Here is an 18,718-nt window from a genome sequence, read left to right as displayed (position 1 = left end):
GTGCTGTAAGGAACGGAGGAAGATGGTATCTAAGGTCAATATATATTTTCTCCACTCTTCTTTTACAGAACAACAAGGAGGAGGGAGCCAAATCAATGCAAGTAAGGAGATAATTTTTTGTTCTTCTTCAAACTATTAACTATTCTATTCTAACACTACACGTTTTTTTTTTATAACAACAAACTATATAAGAACATAAGGCTTCGAGGCTCAAAAATTTAAGAACATTCTAAGAACATTCTAAGGCTTTGGAGACTTAAAAACATGCATTTTCTTAAGAAATTACATCAAAATGCTCAAAAAATGCTGAAAATAAGAACATTTTAAGAACATTTTTGGCTTCAAATCCAAAAAACTAAGAACATCCGAAGGCTTCGAAAATTTTTGACGTTCTTATAAAAAAAAACGTGTATTCTACTAATGTATGTTTTTACTAAATGTGCCAAAAATAGCGTGTGCGCAGTGTTTTTATTTTTGACCATAACATATTTTCGACTCGTTTGTTTTTCAAAATTCTTTCAAGAAAATGAAGAAAAACTGAAAAGAAAAAAATGACCATTTCGTAAAATAGCGCTATAATTACACAAGAATGAAACTTCAATATTATGTCAGTAACATAGTGAAAAAATTCTAAAAATGTTAATCCAATCAAAAGATTTCAAACAAAGTGTTCAACTGATTGACCCCTAAAATGCGTGTTTTAACAACCTTTACCTCAACCAGACTTGAAAAGACTTTGGCGTAACCACGAATTCATTTTCACTTTTTCAACTTCTTTCAACTAATTTTCTCATTTTAGCATTTGCACCAGTTGTCGATGAGCGTGTCAAACGTGGTTCTCAGATTGGTGAGTGGAAGTTTTCGTTTGGAAAAAAGAGGGACTTCCGAGGGTACAATATACTGGATGCCGGTCATTTTTGCGTCAAATAACGAATCACCGGCCAATACGGGATTCCTGAAGCCCCCCCCCGAAAAACACATTTGCGAGACGTTACCAATATCTTTGATTGAAATGATGGAACCAGAGATCCTTACTGAATTTAGCATTCCAGACAGTGAAATAGATTCATTCCCTTTATGACGAAAATATAGGAAGCTCATGGGTTCATTGTGTGATGTCTTGAGAAAACACAAAGAGCATTCCCTCGTATACGTCGGGTTTACGTTAAAAAATCTCAAAAGATTTTGACAATTTCGAATTTTTCAACCATTGCCCTCAATTTTTAGCTGAAGTGGGTGTTGCTGGGAAGTTTGTTTTCGATAAATTGACCTTGGATGGGAACGTGGTCACACAACCAGGAGATAATAACGAAATCAGTGTCATCTTGTCCAAGAAAGACAAACGGTTCAATACAATGGACACCAACATCATCAACTGGGTAATTCGCATCCTCGTTCTTGTTGTTTCTGAAAAACACAAGTTCTTCTCTTGATTTTTTTTCTTCAAGCCACTAAATCATGATTCAAACAAATAAACAACACCAAAATTTTGATTTTATTATAACTCATCAGTAGGTTAAAACCAACATAAATCAGGTTTTAACCCGATGATGAGTTAGTAAAGACTCGAACAGCATTGTTTAAAATGTTGGTGTTGTTTATTTCTTCTCTTGATTTCATCCCTCCAGTTCATAAAGTCCAAAACACCCGCTGAAATTGATGCAAACAGATACAGATATTATTTGAACAACTCTAACAAATACACATGCAATTTTTTTAAATATTTTGAAATTGACTTTAGTATAGCCTGCTTTGAACCATTTCTCCATTAACTTTCTACATTGTAGGTAAATTACACGCTTTTTTTATATAAGAATGTTATTTTTTCAATTCATCAAGAATATTCTTAACTTTTTTGGGGAAAATCATCTTGAAACTCACTTACCATAATTTTAATTTTTAGGTCAATTTGTACTAGTAATCTCATGGTTATAAGGGAAATTCGGGATAAATTTCCCGAGGTCAATTTTGAAATTTTTTGAAATTTCCCGAGTGCAACGAGGAAAATTTAAAACATTTCGAAATTTGACCGAGGGTAATTTATCCAGAATTTTACGAAAACAAGCATGGGATTCCTGGTTAATCTCATGGTTTGGATTGAAATTCTAACGATTCTGAAAGACGTCAATTTAACACTGGAAATCAATCTGAAAATTTAAAAAGAGGTCTCAAAAAAGTCATAGAAACGCGAATCGAGTTTTAATTGGATAGTATTCCATTTACTTAAACTTTGAAGTTAGTAAGAAAGCCGAAAAAGGTGATGAATTTCCAAACGATGAAAATTTCACTTTTGCGGGAAATTACAAAAGCTAGGAGGGAAATTATAAGTTCGCGGGAAATTACAAATTAACGTAAGCAAAAACGTCAATCGAATTTCAATCAACCATGAGATTACATCATAAATGTTCTTATAAAGTATATTGTTATAAAAACTTTTATAAGTCACTTTTAATTTTGAGGTCATCCTAATATCAAATGTAGTGCAAACCTGTGAAAGTAAATAATTCAGCATATTAGTCAAAAGCTGCTAGGTGGAGAATTGAATGCTTGATATTAATAGATGAACACTCAATCTAGCCTAGAAATCAAGGCTAGTTTGATTCGGTAACTAGGATAAATCTGATGGTATGTAAGTTGTGACTGAATAACAGTATTCCAAGGCAAACTATCTTGAATCCGTAAATATAAAAATCTTGTAAAGCGCCGAAAACGCTATATTGCCATAACCGGGTGCCCTAGCCTTGCGAACACGGGCTTAGTTAACTAGGCTACACTCAGTCTAGCGCTTTCATTTCAACTTCGATTATCATTTTCAGCTATCAACAGTATATGCGAAAGCCTCAGGAAATGTTTCTCCAGCCAAAGTCACCATCATCGACTACAAGTGAGATCATCTTTTTCATTGATATCTGTTACTTTTCAAAATTTTTGAGAGTCCCCATACACTTATCAACCAATTAGGTGCCATCGCTTTAAATTTTAAATATCTTTCGATTTCAAATGCGCGTACACGCCCCAAGTAAGCAAAAAATAACAATCTCGATTTGTCTCTTATTCGGGCAGCGTCAAAAACAAGGGTCATGGCACTCCCACGTTCAGACCTACCAGTTGAAAAGTTGAGCGATCTCATATGAAGTCAGCAGCACTTAATGGGTTAGCAAGTAGGTATTTGTGGATCCTTCAGACTTTCTGAAGGTCAATTGTAATTACAAAGTAACCGATGTGAAAATTATTGCGATTATTTTTGGTGTTTTAATGGAAATAAGAAGTCTTTTTCTGTTCTCTGAAATTTGGAAAACTCTCTTTTCGTTCAGACCTGGAAGTTTGGTGGTGGAGTATTCCGTTGAAATACCGGAAGAAGTCTGCGGAACAAAATCCAGACCGGAATGCATCAAAACAGTGGAAACAACAGTTACTAAAGAAGCGAATAATATCACTGAGAGCAACATAGAAGCCACGCTCGATCAAAAGCGAACTGAATTCACAGGTACAAAAGAGTAACTCAAACCTCTATAACGCGAATGTCTCCTTAACTCGAAAAAGTTCTCAACTTCAGTTGAGTTAGAATCTGAGAATGTGTGTCTGTGTGTGTGTCTGTGTGTCTGTGTGTATGTCCCAAAACTTTGGGGCAGCCTGGAGACTTCAAAAATTGTTCGATTTGGCTGAAATTTGGCACACTTGTTGGTTGGGTGAATATCTGGGGGTGTTTTTTTCATTTTTCAAAAATTTTGATTTTTGGGGCCTGGGGACGAGTTTTCGCCAAAATTTTGGGGCAGCCTGGAGACTTCAAAAATTGTTCGATTTGGCTAAAATTTTGCACACTTGTTCCTTGGGTGAATATCTGGGGGTGTTTTTTACATTTTTCAAAAATTTTGATTTTTGGGGCCTGGGGACGAGTTTTTCGCCAAAACGAGGCTAAAATTTTGGGGCAGCCTGGAGACTTCAAAAATTGTTCGATTTGGCTAAAATTTTGCACACTTGTTCCTTGGGTGAATATCTGGGGGTGTTCTTTTTCATTTTTTGAAAATTTTGATTTTTGGGGCCTGGGGACGAGTTTTTCACCAAAACGAGGCTAAAACTTTGGGGCAGCCTGGAGACTTCAAAAATTGTTCGATTTGGCTAAAATTTTGCAGACTTGTTCCTTGGGTGAATATCTGGGGGTGCTTTTTGCATTTTTCAAAAATTTAGATTTTTGGGGCCTAGGGACGAGTTTTTTGCCAAAACGAGGCTAAAGCTTTGAAGCAGCCTACAGGCCTCCAAAATGGTCGGATTTGGTTGAAATTTAGCACACTTGTTCATTGGGTAAATATCTGGGGGTCCACAATTGGGCCTATGAATAATTTGAAGCCACTGAAGTTGAGCCCAGTGCGTTGCGCACGTTCGACTATTTTACAGTCCTTTCAGTTAACAATGCCTTATAAACCTTACTCCATAACTTGAAATTCCCTTAACTGGTCAAGGTTATCTGTGTGCAGGTTTAAATTATGGAGACTCGACTGTAGACTGGAGTCGTTTATAATGCGTGTAATACAGTAGTATAGGCGTTATATGATAATGCGTCATGTGTTTTTGAGATCTGGATTTTTCAGGGCTTCGTTGAGCGAAACATTTTTCTGACAATACAAATTCAATTCATGATATGAACCATTGCAATGTCTTCTATGGACCCAACAGCTGATTGGTTGAAAGTGACGTATTGACTGATTTTACTTCATTTACAACCAATCAGTTATTGGGTCCGTGATGTAATGTCAGAAGACATTGCAATGGTGCATATCATGAATACAGTCAAAGCTAACCAGTAGTCCTTCTTGATATCATAATATTAACAATGATACTGGCGATCTATTGACTATTCATCTTTCTGTTTAGATTTGGATGAATGCTCAGTTGATTCTTCGCGGGGTGACAAACTTTTTTGTGATCAAAATGCGTACTGTTACAATTTCCCTGGTGAAGGATCGTATGCTTGTATCTGCAAAGATGGCTACGAAGGATCTGGTAGAGTTGGACAGTGCAATCTTATAAAGGATACAGGTATGATAGTGTCATAAAATCCCTATTCTTTTTACTCACCGTGGAATCGTAGATTATGATAAGATCTACCTCTCTTAAACACTTTTAGAATTTGTTTTGTTCTTACCGACAGGGTGTCAAACATGTATTTATACGTTTCTGATTTTCAGTAGGATTTTTGTATGGTGTTTCTTTTAGTGCCCCCGATAAGTATATCTACTTTTCCCTCATAGCAAAAAAGACGATCGGTATTATAGCCGGGGTGATCATCGCTCTTCTTCTCCTCATCTTTGTCTTCGTTTTCGTCATCAAACGCGAGCAGAATGAACGCTTGCGCGAGAAACAAATCGAAGCAGAGCGCATTATCCCGCGTGACATGAGACCGAGGAAAAGCATGATGAAACCTAAAGACAGGTAATCAGCTTGATTTTATTTATCATATTATAAAAGGAGATTCAGCTCTTATTTTGGTTAGCTTTTCACGAAACCAATCATCGAGAAATTTCTCACTGGAAAAATGTTTGTTGATGTATAAATGTTTGAGTCCATTCGCTTTAATAAGTGTACACTCTGTTTTGCTAATCATGAAAAAAACCATTGGTTTCTCTATAAATGCTACCGATCATTTAGCCGACGAAAATCCCAACCTTTCTTTAGCCTGGTGTTAGGCAGGGTGAGCATTTCTCTCAATAGCTTGTTTGCTTTTTTTTGTTTAGGTCAACGAGGCGGGTCTTGGTTCGAGCTGGTGAATTTGGTTCTGACTTCGACGTTTATCATCGCACGTAACATATCATAAAATGAAATAATATTAATTTTTAAATCGTAAGAACTTGCTATATTTTAAGAAGAGCAGTTTTGGAATTATTTCTTCTACCCTTTTTTCTGCAGCCCTTATTATTATATTTCGACCGATATTTGTCGTTTAAGGTTTCGAAATTAAATAAGAATGAACTTTTTAGCACGACAAAATTCGTTGGGTTTTGTTTCAGAAAATGTTTCGAAATATAGTGCTTGAAACGATTTCGCTTATCTAGGAGTGTCAATCAATTACAAAGTCTGTTTCAAAATATATTCCGGTTGGCTGGAACTCTACAAATTTTCAGAATTTGCCTAAAATTTGCTTGAGATGTAAAAGCATCTTCAATTCATGCTTCAGAATTTTGCGAACGACTTATTTGAAAATATTTCGCGAAAGAAAAATTAAATTCATTCCTAAGTTCCCAAGTTGTTTTTATTTAAGAAATTTAGAACTTAGGGTAGGGGGTAGGTTAAAAGGATTAAATGGTCAAAAGCTTTACTACCTTATTAATTAAGTAACGAAATTTTCCCGGTTTTTCGACAAATCCGCGACGAATATTCTCATGATTTATAAATACCTTATCGGGGAAAGATTTTTTTATTTAGTCGAGGCTTTTTTTCGTCGGGGAAAAATTTCGTCACCTAAAGGCATTAATCCCCGATAAGGTAACCCATATCTCTTTAGGGCGAAATAAGCCATATTTTAAACAAAAAATCCTCTCAACCGCGAAACTATATAATACCCCACTCACGATTATCTTTTCAACCGCAGTCTACGGCAAGGGAAGAAATATTTTGTGAACTCAAATTTCTAAATCTTTTTAAGTATTTTCTACGAAGTTCTTCTACAATCTCGGTCAAAATATATTGAGCATTTTGGTTCATTCCTCGTTTTTAGGATTTTAAAGTTCGGGCGAGAAAGTGAATTTTGGCCTATTTGTTAGATTTAATCGAGTATTTCAATTTGGGTGGGGTGGGACTTCCCTTTCGGACTGTTCTTGAACTTTTGGATCCTCACATCGAGGGATAAATCACTTGAAAAAAGGTGTACGATACTTTTTGACTTTTTGAGTTTTCATTGGACTTTTTGACTTTTTCCCGACAAAAACACCCACCACCTTCGGGCGCCTAAGATTTCCCGCCCAAATCTGTCCAAAAACGCTAACTGTCCATAAATTTTGCTCCACTCATCCGCCCATTCAAGAAACTTTTTGACTTTTTGAAGAGTTTTTGATTTTTTTCTATGAATTTTTGGCTTTTTCTTTGACTTTTTGTAGAGGTGTACGATAATTTTCGAGTGATTTACCCCTCGCCTCACATCATAAGATTTCGTGGGAATTTCCCTTTTCTTCTCAAATATTATGGACGGAATTGTATCTTAATGATAATTTGACATTTTTGAGAAGTAAGAATAGCAATGCATCAAGCTGAAAAACCGTATTAAGCAATAGAGCGGCCCATTCCGTAATTCTTTTTTCTTATTATCAACATGAAAAATATGAGCAATCTGATTGGCTAAAAACGCGTACATAAACAATGCTGTATTTCATAGTGTACCGTACAAATACAAGACTGCGTTCTTTCATGAGACAAAATACCCATGGGAAATACCCAAAAGAGGTTGAGAAAAATTGAGAGAAATTTTGTCATCATGCAAAAATCAGTATTTCTCTCGTGGCCACACATACCAAAATTTCTTGAACTTTTTTGAGCAAAGTTAATTTCCTAACTCCTCAAAAATATCACTACTACAGCATAATCTGGCTTTGAGTAATTTCCAAAAGTAGATCTTTTGACACGGGTGATTAGTTCATAAATCTTAAATTTCCCTGGAATGTCATTTACAATCTTCCATCAACATCCTGGACATAATAATTACGAAATAAGATAAGAATGAAACCGAATAAAAATCTTGTGTTCATTTTTCTTTATTTTCTTTCTGTTATTAGATTTTTTTATGTTTTTTCTTCTTCTTCACATCTCTCTGGTCTTATCTTTTAATAGCTTATTTGTAGAATATATAAGTCAGTTCGGAAAAGAGAGAGAAAACATAACTGGAATAAAGTATTTACAAAATTGTACAAAGGAAAAATCTTTCAGAAAAAAAGAAAAGATCAGATAATATGAACTATCGAGAAAAAAAATTCCGAGAAAATTTCTTAAAAATGCCAAATGTCATTTTTTGGCAAGTTTCAAAACAATGCCTTTTCGTTGCTGCTTATCATTCAACGTCGGCGCATGCACCGTAGGCATGTCTTGATTGTCCGCATTGTTCAAAACTTTGACTGTCCAATTAGATTCAGGCGTAGGAGGGCTGGCGAGAGGTGACATTGAAGGTATAGGTGAATTTCGTGGCGTAATGTTCGCGAGGTGTGTGTACGAAGAAGATCGGGATAAAGAAGAGGGCTTAGGTATTCGTTTCGGTGGCTCCCCAAAACAAGGAGAAGGCGGTGCACTGAACACCTCCAACTTCACAGTTTCAAGTTCTGATAAGGGGAATTTCCGAGGTAACCAAGGCAAGTCACGCTCAGCCTCCGTGCATTCGCAAACATTTGCTAATCGATTCTGGAGAATTTTCAGAGGGTTGGGCGATTCGACGGGCGTGTTGACAAGAGAACGCTCGTCGATCATGTGCGGAGAAGGAGGTTCTGAGTTTGGTCCTTCGCTGATCGTTCGAACGGAGCGTTGTCGTCGAACTGGTTGGAAATAATCCGTGAATCGCTTCTGTTCTGTGACTTCACAACGCGAATGTCTTTCTCTAAACGTTTCGTCGTCCGTCAATTCGTCCTGAAGAGAAAAGTTATGTTTGTGAAAATTACTTAAAGCAAGTCTTGAAACTTGCATGTATGAGAAAAGGGGCTGGAAAACGCACAAGTTATCAGCCCAAGGTAAACTTCCCCAGGCTATCTGGCAACAGCAGTTAATCGTGAAGTATAGAAGGTATAACACTACAACAAACAACCTATCCGTATCACGAAATTTCGACAAAAGAATACATTTTAATGCCTTTTTGAAATTCAAGTAACGTGTAATTTAAGATAGGGCGTCAGAAAAGGGTCAGATGATTGCAGAAGACTTTGGGCTGTATTTTTTAAAAGGGGTACTTGACGTGTGTACTGGGAAGTGACAAACTCAAGGCATGTCTTTGTTTGCTTTGTTTTCTCATATGAAAGTACAGTACACGAACTACAAAATGATAAACCAATAACTGTTATCTTGTTATGAGCAGACCGAACTCTGAACAATAAAACAACATGTTTTATCGGTTTATTAATAATGTAGAAAGAATTAAAACGATTTCTTTCAATCAGCCACGAAAGAGCGATAAAGCCTTCTACATCAGCCTTCCCCTTTTCACATTTATAACATCAAAAAGTTTATGGTTGCTATGGTAACTTACTTCTAAATCTATTTCGTCATTGTTCAGCAGATCGTTAGCTGCTCTCCATCCAGGCGTGGGGATTTCTTTGTATTGAATGCGTTCGACACGAGTAGATGACGCGATCGAGTAGGGGATGACGATATTATCAATGTCGTAGTTGGCGCTCGCTCCCTTCTTCTTCTTAAGACCAGACAAACCGGTCGACGGAAGACTTTGTGATAAAGGACTCGCGAGCTCGTTGGTCGGTGTCGAAGGCTTGGATGCGCTATCACAAGATTCGGAAAGCTTACGAAACTTCTTTAGTTTGCCTGGAGATAAAAATGAACAGTTATTAAAACGATCGAACTGATTCACTTAAGTGAAACAGCTTGAACAAAGTTGTTTGTAAAGAGGACCATTCACTGATACACTAAAACACGGCGGGAGTAAATAAAACGGCTTCTTCGTGGTTCTTGATGGGTTTTAATAACAAACGAAACACGTTTTAAAGTAGACTAGTGAACTAGTCGTAAATATTCAGCGCGCGTGAGAGAAAAGGAAAATAACCGACTAGAAGCTACTTCCAACCAATGAAGTATAAGCCCGAAGGGCTAGAAGTCAATCTCCTTGGTAGGATTTGAAGCCAACAAATCCTACCAAAGTTGCGCGGCCTTGAGCGGGTCGCCTGGTTTTTCCACAAATGACAGATTGAAACTAGAATTTACCGCTAAATTTCGAAAAAAATATCAATCGTAAACAAAGGAATTGCTAGATTCAATCTGTCGTCATTTAAGGCTTCACTTTTTCTTGCCTGAGAAAGGTTAGAGATTGAACTCTAGCCCTTCGGGCTTTAAACTCAATGCTTCCAACGCCTTTTTTTCTTCACCTAAAATCGTAAGGTGAGACATACTGTCTGACCCGTGCGGGATTGCATTCATTTTTCTTTCTGTTTATTTCATTTTTGGAAATGCTCATTTATTTATATGTTCCCATGTTTTATGTTACTATGAAATATCATTTAGTCAAAAAAGTTAGGATGGATCTCAAAAACCTAAAAATAGTTGTAAAATTAAACAACGTTTTTTGAGGGAAGAAGCTTCTAGTCGTTGAAATTCAGAAAAGACACGCAACCTCACCTCTTTGATTCTTTTTATTTGGAGCTTGAATTTTTTGTATATTGGTCTGTTTTCAACGACTAATTTACTAGTCTAGGTTTAAAGTAAAATATGATATTTTCAAAAGCAAAGCATCTACAAATCACTCCACGGGAGGATAAAGAAAAACAAAGAAGGGGGTTTTAGTGCAAGGACCTTCTGTTTTTGAGTGATTATTTTCACAGACAAAAATAGATGTTATCCTGTCTATTCATAAGGCTTTAACAGACGGAAAATTTTTATTTGTAGTATCTAATATAGAGCAACAAGCAAACTTACTCGAAATGTCAGATGCCGCGTAACGTTTTCTTGAATATTCGTCTGATTTAGAGCGCTCCGATTTACTCTTCGCTTTCAATGCTTTTTCAACTTCTAGAAAAGAGAAAAGCAAGACAGTAAAACAGATACCCAACATACGAAACGATATGCGAATATGTTTTCCAGCTTATTCGGTGAACAGTAAAAGCACCTGTCCAATAGACCGTACTATTTATCAACTCGTATACTATACTTTAAGGTTATCATATGTTAACTCGCAAATTATACATATCGTCGTTTGTCAAAAAACATAAAACGATAAAACTTACTTTCTCCGATGGGTGAATGAGTCGTCAGTGATTGAGGTCGTTTCCTATGACAAAAAAAACGAGTTTCTAATAATTTGACGAATGTTCGACTTGTGATTCGGCTTTCTGACATTTAGGGGTCTAATAAAAGTTCCGAAGTGTAACTTTCCAATGTTTTTTTATCAAAGTTCACGAAGCAGGACAAAAAATCGCTAAGAAAAAGAGAAATAGCTTTTCATAGATACCGTATAACGACTGATAGAGCTAAAAAAACTCCAGGGTTCTTACTTTTTCTTTTTTGATTTGGTGATTGTCACTTTGGTGTTGATTCTTTGCTTCCGAAGCGTTTCTTCGAGCAGGTAGGACAGCGAAACGTCTGAAAAATAAAAATTATTAAATCCATGTATTGGGTTTAACCAAGTTTGGGTTAAACATTTGACAGGTCCCCTAGCATATATTTTGCAATATACTTGTTAAACTATTCCTTCAAATTTAATTGAGCCACATCATCCCATCTTTTAAAGTATCTCTTTGCGAGCTCGTCAAAAAATATAAAATGCCAAATAAATAACTGAAGTGTTTGTTCTTTTTATAAATAAACAACAGGTGATGTGGAATTAAAAAAAGTAATTTGATTTATTTGTAATAAAAGAAAAACAATGATAGTAATGAGAAAGTGAAACGTTCGAAAAGAAGAGTCTTTTGAGAAAGAGACGAAGGAAACGAAAGTAGGAAATATTTTTCTGTAGATGAGTGAACGATAAATATTCAACGCGAAAGATTCGGATATCGAAAATATTTAGCTGGTTCTTGTCGCATATCTGCTTAATATCAATACGCAGTCATCACTTAAATGATTTTTACCAAGAGCCAATCACCCTAAAAACTAAAAACACTGTTCAATGATACTCTCATATTGTCATATTGTGTTTGAGAGAGACCTGGGTTTTGGACAGTATTTATTGACAATAATTTAAAAAGGTTTATGAAAATTAGACAAAAAGAACTGAGGGCTATTGGTATTGATTAAAATCTGTCTCGTGGGAAATGAAATCTGCATAGTTTGCAGAGGGGGTGTATAAACCTTCGAGGCTTATCTCACCCTCTCCTTCTGTAATGATATTTTACCCCCCCCCCCCATGCACAACCAAACTGACCAAAGAGTACAAAGCATACACCATCACAAGCCAAGCCATCACAGATTGTGCCTATTTGTATATGATCAAATTTCCAAACCCCCTTTTATTATTTGACCTCCCCCCCTAAATTCCCAATTTCTTTTGAAAAATCCTGGTACCTCACCTACACAAGCCCCCAGAAAAGTTAGCATCCCTTATTGAAATGGAATAAATCATATAAATTTGGAAATCTCTATTGGGAGTGTGCATTCCTATCAAAATAATGAGACAGTCTGCGAGAGTTTGATCAAGCAATTGGAAGATTTAATTAGATTACCGCTTCCAGATTTGCTTAAAAAGTATTAATGTATCCAAATAAAAAAGCAAGTTTAAATGGCAGATTGCAACTAAATGCAAGGCCTCACATACCAAGCATAGAATGAATAGGTGTTGTTCTTCAATCTGAAAATATTTTCATGCCATATCCTTTTTGCATTGCAGTCAGTCTGATAAAGAATCGTTCAGAAAGAACCGAATAGTAAGATCTACAATAACAAACAACCTACCACTTTGTTGTGATAGAATTGGATGATAATTTTGATCAAGTTCAACTTTCGTTTGAGAGCACATATCCATTCTGAAACGTTTTGTACAAAATCGACAGCCAGCGCTTCCTCCAATGCAATGACAAGAATACGAGTCTTGATTGCTAGTCTGTGGGATATATTTGTTTTGTCGTAAATATTTGTGATATTGACTATTAAGTAATGGTCTTGTTCTACTACAACCACAATCTGCCTGAGACGTGTCGTTTAGTCCATTTCTGTTATTCAATTGCACTTGTCTTTTTGCTGCTTCGTCAAATGTATGGTTTCTCACAGTTCTGCTGGTTTTAAGGTTTGTATGAACTTTATTCAAGGATGAAATCTTGTCATCAAGCGCGGCCATCTTGAGTGTTAACCAGGAGCATTGGGACCCAATCTTGGCACGATTTTGTTTCCATTGATGAAGAACATTTGAAGGTGGGGCTGGTCTGAAAGAAATAAGTTCAAAAATTATCATATGGTGTTATTGATTACAGACAGAATCCACATAACAATTTCGAGTGAGTCTGACAAAATATCTGATTGGGGTTGCTTTATTAGCTTGAAAATTATGATTTTTGGGTCCGACTCTTTCCAACACTCAACTGCACTGTCAGTTTGAGCCCTTATCCAGAAAAAAAAGGACACAAGGAGGAACAATTAAAACGAAAATACCAGCGTTTGTCCAAGTATATATCAGTATATTTTGATCCTAAAGGCTTACCAAGAACATTAGGTATTACGTTGTAGGTATAATGCGTTTTAGACCTGCCTCTTTTCTTGTGGCTTTGGCAAAATCAATTTTTTCATGAGGACAAGTTTTTCAAAATTGTAAAAAGGTAAGAGACCCATCTCCAGACATAAGGCTGCATAAGGTACAAGGTGTCAAAAGTTGAATTCAAATCAGAGACCTGTTGTGATTTTTTCTCAAAGTTTATCTTCATAATTAAGATATTCTTATGGTATTCCAAGTAAGATATGTTTTTTGAGTGGATTAAAAAAGATAAGAGCGATTTCCCATCAAAGAGTTTAAATGGTGTATGCCAGGCTTTTGAAAATTTCTAATAATATGAATCACTGAGAAATTGCTGAGAGGAACTGTGCCAGGAACTCTGGTCTGGAAACTAAGGAAAACCTGCAAACGCAAAGCTTTAGCCTTATAGCCACTGAAGTGTGTTAGAATATGGAACACTGTTATGGCCCCAAAAGGCTTTCAATACCAACTTTTTTTATATCACTAACTTTTTTTATGCTGTAAAACCAAAGTTTATTTCTAAAGTAACAATTTTTTTCTAACATTAACTCTTTTTTTGTAAGAACAATTTTATAAGAGCAATGAGGGCTCAAAATTGCCAAAAAATAAGAACAATTCAAGAAAAATGTTGAGGCTGGAATTACTCAATTACACAGAATTACAAGCAATTTAGGGGTCAAAGTAGTCTAAGTAGTAAAAATTGGGTATAAAGCCTTAAAATACCTCAATTTCATCCTACAAGGATGAGAGCAATTTCTCTGAGGCTCAAAGTGCCAAAATATAAGAACAGTGAAGCCTCATCAAAATTTTTCTGCTTGTTATAAAATAAGAGTGTACCAATTCCAAGCCTCAATTATTTTTTACATTATTTTTTACATTTCAATACTTACAGAGGGCCTTATTAATTATTACTATCCATATAGCGGTCATTAAAGGTTCAATCGGCGGGTGGTATTGAAAGGTTTTGTGACTCAAATTGTCATACCCGCGCTGAGGAAACTAAAGTGCCAGGCTTCAGAGGGCCCAGGTTAACATCATTTGCGGCCTGCTTGGAATTGGATTGAAGTCGTTGCACTAAACTACCTTAAGTGGATAAATTTTGGCGGGGATTAAATTTGGCAAATTTTGCCGAATTTTGCCAAATTCGGGAATTCACCAAATTAAATCCCCGCCAAATTTAACAAAAAGAGAATTATGTGAAAAATCACAAATTTTTAGTATATTTTTGAGTAATTTTCACCCACTTCAATGTGACAAAATTTCCAATTTGCCAAATTAAATCCCCGCCAAATTTTACGAAATTGATCTGTCGCCAAATTAAATTTCTGCCAAAAATTGTATTTATAATTCCACGGCAAAATTTATCCACTTAAGCTAACGTCGGAAAAAAACACTTCTTGGTTATTTACGGCCCGCTTGCAAGGTGCTAAAAACTCGTTGAAGACATTGCATTGAAGCGAGATAACTTGGCTGACACTAGAAAAAAACGTTGTTTGAATGTCCAATATGGATAGTAATAGTAATAGCGTTAAGTTTTTGTTTGTTGTTGTCATTAATTCTGCCCCTCAAACTGAACGCTATTGTTATATTCTTCCTATCAATCAGAAAAACCTGAAAATCTGGAATTATCCTTAATTATTCCATATCAAGCAAAAAGGGATTGGTATTAAAAAAAGACTTTTGCACCGAGCACTTTTTATCTGCAAAGAAAAGTACCCAGACACTTTCTAGAAATTTTAAAATGTAGGACCCAGCAGGTTGTTTTGTAAAAAGAAAAATATAAGATTTTAGCCTGTGTTAGTGTCAGGCTCTGTACGCCAGATTTTTAATGGTGTTAATTTTTGAGGAGCCCATCAGAGAAACAACTTGAAATTATGGTCAGTGATGCAATTCTGGATGTAGAAAAGGTTTGTATACCTTAAAGGAAGAAATTTTGGCGGGAATTCAATTTGGCGGATGGCCGAAAAAGTTTTTTAGAGGGAATTTAATTTGGCAGTTGGACGAAAAAATCTATCCTGAAAATGGCGTAAAAATATGCAAATACGCAAAAAAATGCAAAAACACCTTAAAAGAGATCATATTTTCAAAAAGTTTAATTTGGCGAGAATTTATTTTGGCGGACGGCGAAAAAAAGAAATTTTAGCGGGAACTTAATTTGGCGGATTCTGGCCAAATCCGCCAAATTTTCTTTCCGCCAAAATTTCTTCCTTTAAGGTAGTTTTGGGAATGCGGATCAATGTAATAAAACCACAAAAATCTATGTCAATGTGTCTACTCTCCTATTAAGCATACCTGAATCTCCTAAATGGGAGATTGTCAACAGGTTTCCTTATTTGTCATAATCCTTGACTGTCAATATACTTTAATGGGATAAACTTTTGCGGGGATTAAATTATGCGGACTTCGCGGATTTGAGTGTCATCCGCGAAAATCTGCGAAATTAAGTCCCAATGGAAATTTGGAAGGGCCTCATTCGCGAAATATTTCTAAATAAAACTCAAAATATGTCAAATAAATACTATTTGAATTGTTACTTGCATCAAAGAGGCGCTAATAATGTGTATTTCAACAACCAACATGCACGATTTGACAGCTAAAGTCACAAAATTGTGAAAATATTGCCACCCAATAGTGCCATCCGCGAAATTAAGTCCGCGCGAAATTTTTGAATTTCACGTACAGGCCCAACCGCGAAATTTAATCCCGCAAAAGTTTATCCCATTAAAGTAGTCAAAGAAAATTTCATCCTCTTCAATTTTGAACTTTTTCAGAACTTCTAAAATTCACTCAGTATATACTGTCAAATGCAACAGATTGACTGACAAATACTACGAAAATAAGTCCACCTGTATTTTTTTGGGCAAATTTTTCCCCCTCTCAAATTCTTTTGATGATATATAAAAGCTATACCCACCTAGAGCTTTTTTGTCGCTTTCCACCAAAAGGAATATGTTGCTTTACGTCTAGATCATCCTCATTATCAGTGATTGGGTCAGGAAGAACGTCATATGAAAGTTTTAAAGGAAGCGGTAATGACTTAGATTCGCTAAAATCAGTCTTGCAACTCTTGTAATCCTTTTCTTTAGGCTTGTCGTGATAGTTCAAGACTTTTTTACTTTTACTGACAAAACAAGCAACATTTGATGATAAACTTTTTGACGTCAGTCTTTTCAGACGTTCATTCAATGAATTGAGATTATTGTCAATATAGGAAAAATTATTGCTGATGGATTGTTCTTTCGATTTGAGAAGTTGTTTGATTTGCGATGTCGGCTTAAATTCAGCAACTGGTTGCGGTTCCCGGTTGACATCAATCGTAGTTGCACAGCAAGTTGGTTTATCAATAATTTTCTGGACATGGGGTATCAAGTCAGCACATCCATTTTGCTTGATGTGGTTATTAGAATTTTGGTTTTTGAATGATTCACTTTTCAGGTTCAAAATAACTTCCTCTTTGATTACTTTATGCAGATTTCCATTTCTGTTGCTGATTGGCGTTTTTTCACTTTCATGTGAAACCATTACTTGAGAAATGAACTCTTTAGAATTCAAATTTTCATTAACTTTTTTGTCAATGTCACATGTAAACAAGGGAGAAGAGTCAACAAATCTTATCTTGTCAACCAGTTCAAGGTTCAAACGAGACATGCAAGAAAAATTTTCTATGTATTTCTTACTACTGGAGTTCCTCTCCTTAGAAGTAGAAAGCTCAACCAAAGCCGGAGCCATCAATACAATCGTTAGCCATACACGTTGTTATTGAAAGCAGCCACATTTTATAACGCCAGTCATCGTGCCGCGAACCACACCACACCGAGTCTTTGTTGTTATGAGAGCGCGTAAAATTGAAAACAATCTTTCAAAGAAGTAAATATCCAACAATTTTTCAAGGGTGTGTATGATCCAGTTAAAATTTATTGAAATACAAAAGTAAACCTAACAATTTCTTCGTACCCAATAATACACAAGAAGGCGGGAGTTTTCATTTATCTCTGTCCAAATCCATCTTACGAAAATTCCATTTTACATCATCTATACAACGATGCAAGCTCTCGCCGAAAAGTGTCAGATGACCACAATAATCGAGTGCGCATGTCTGAACTCGACGCAGTCTACCAAAACAAAATTAAAGATGGCTGCCGTAAAAAACTTATTCGACCAAAAATGTCTTGTCAAATATCGATTTTTTCACCAAAAAAGCCCGTAATCGAAACCAATCGACTAAATAAGCCAAAATTTTGAAAGCTTAAGCCCTTCAGATCATCAAAGAGCAAATTAAGTCTGGAATTATCCGTTCAAGTGCTGGTAAATTCCTGAAAAATAGAAATAAAGAAAATTATATATTGAGGCCTTCAAACTATAAGAAATCTGAGAAATCTGGGGAAAAACCAAAACTCTGCATTTCACCGCTTTCAAAGTTGCTTGGATTGATATTTTACTTCTTTTATTCAATGTTGAATGAAACTTAATCTTTATATGTCAAAGGATTGGCCCAATTTTGGGATAAAAGCAAAAAAAAATTACAATTTTATATTTCTATTATTTTCAATTCCCCTCCCCTTCTTGTGGGCAAGAGCCAGATATCCTAGGAACCATATCTTCAGGGGGTACCAATTTGGTTATCATAACATCTTTGGTGGTAGATTGACCTGAAATGAGGAGAAAAAAAGAAAAATACACATAATAATGGTTAGCTGGAGAATATAGATCTGGAAAATATTGAAACATGGAAATCATTACATTGTAAAAAGAAAACAGTCGTAAAATATTTTGGTCCGGCAAAGTTGTTGCCGTTTACATCCAAAACATTGAAAAATAACTTTTGCTTTCAGTGAAATCATTGGAGATTATCCAATAAACTCACAAAAAAAAAGCGAAAATAGTCCAGAGAAATAATATTTCGCCGGATTTTGTCTGCAGATTTTGTTTGTCCGTCGCGATTTCGTGCAATGTGGACCTTCTCTGTTAGCTTTTCCGTGTGAGACTGGAATCCGTATCATGTTCTTCGAACAATAACAATATGGCTGCCGAGAAAAACAGCAAGTACCTCAAAATCTTAAATCAAATTGGAAAATGTCGGGTAGTATTCTCATTATTTTAAAGCCTTTTATCCTTGTTTTTTCATCAATCTATACAATGTATAAGTTTTTATTTCCAAACAATAGTAGGCTTAAAGCAATGTGATTGAAAGACTCATCATCAGTTTGTATGATAATATTAAATACCTATATATATATGTTGAGCTGAGTGCTGGTGGTGGCCTCTGGTTTATGCAAAATGACTGTCTGACTGAATGACTGTATAAAGACAAGCCTTCTTTTTTGTTATACTGTTTGCAAGATAGCTTGATAGTTACCATGAAGTAGG

At 35.7% G+C, this 18,718-nt stretch overlaps 3 protein-coding genes across 3 annotated transcripts in view; 2 read left to right on the top strand and 1 right to left on the bottom strand.

Moving 5' to 3' along the window:
- Nucleotides 1-5,873, top strand: part of LOC136816887 (uncharacterized) — a 17,837-nt gene extending 11,964 nt beyond the window's left edge. The window contains exons 7-14 of the mRNA XM_067073220.1: nucleotides 69-101; nucleotides 800-847; nucleotides 1,228-1,379; nucleotides 2,817-2,884; nucleotides 3,315-3,487; nucleotides 4,873-5,037; nucleotides 5,250-5,430; nucleotides 5,733-5,873. Coding sequence (XP_066929321.1) covers nucleotides 69-101; nucleotides 800-847; nucleotides 1,228-1,379; nucleotides 2,817-2,884; nucleotides 3,315-3,487; nucleotides 4,873-5,037; nucleotides 5,250-5,430; nucleotides 5,733-5,802 — 890 coding nt within the window. The 3' untranslated portion in view covers nucleotides 5,803-5,873. The remainder of the gene's footprint in view (nucleotides 1-68; nucleotides 102-799; nucleotides 848-1,227; nucleotides 1,380-2,816; nucleotides 2,885-3,314; nucleotides 3,488-4,872; nucleotides 5,038-5,249; nucleotides 5,431-5,732) is intronic.
- LOC136816886 (MOB-like protein phocein) overlaps nucleotides 1-18,718 on the top strand; it is a 121,319-nt gene that overhangs the window by 95,081 nt on the left and 7,520 nt on the right. The window lies entirely within an intron of this gene.
- On the bottom strand, nucleotides 7,727-18,318 carry LOC136816885 (KAT8 regulatory NSL complex subunit 1-like). Its single transcript, XM_067073216.1, has 9 exons — nucleotides 18,216-18,318; nucleotides 17,876-18,000; nucleotides 16,266-17,664; nucleotides 12,580-13,046; nucleotides 11,184-11,271; nucleotides 10,917-10,960; nucleotides 10,609-10,701; nucleotides 9,215-9,504; nucleotides 7,727-8,601 (listed from the first exon to the last, which is right to left on the bottom strand). The coding sequence occupies exons 3-9, from the start codon at nucleotides 17,078-17,080 to the stop codon at nucleotides 7,990-7,992; spliced, it is 2,409 nt and encodes an 802-aa protein (XP_066929317.1). The 5' UTR covers nucleotides 17,081-17,664; nucleotides 17,876-18,000; nucleotides 18,216-18,318; the 3' UTR covers nucleotides 7,727-7,989.

Source organism: Clytia hemisphaerica, unplaced genomic scaffold, assembly GCF_902728285.1.
Source record: "Clytia hemisphaerica strain Z4C2 unplaced genomic scaffold, Clytia hemisphaerica genome assembly, whole genome shotgun sequence".
NCBI classification, from domain to species: domain Eukaryota; kingdom Metazoa; phylum Cnidaria; class Hydrozoa; order Leptothecata; family Clytiidae; genus Clytia; species Clytia hemisphaerica.
The sequence above is the reverse complement of the archived record's forward strand: the minus strand, read 5'-3'. Positions and strand labels throughout refer to the sequence as shown.

Coding starts and splice junctions, on each gene's coding strand:
- LOC136816885 (XM_067073216.1), bottom strand. CDS start 17,080: ATGGCTCCGGCTTTGGTTGAGCTTTCTACTTCTAAGGAGAGGAACTCC. Junction 13,047..16,265: donor AAGCGACAAAAAAGCTCTAG/GTGGGTATAGCT, acceptor TATTTCTTTCAG/ACCAGCCCCACCTTCAAATG. Junction 10,702..10,916: donor TCATTCACCCATCGGAGAAA/GTAAGTTTTATC, acceptor TCTCTTTTCTAG/AAGTTGAAAAAGCATTGAAA.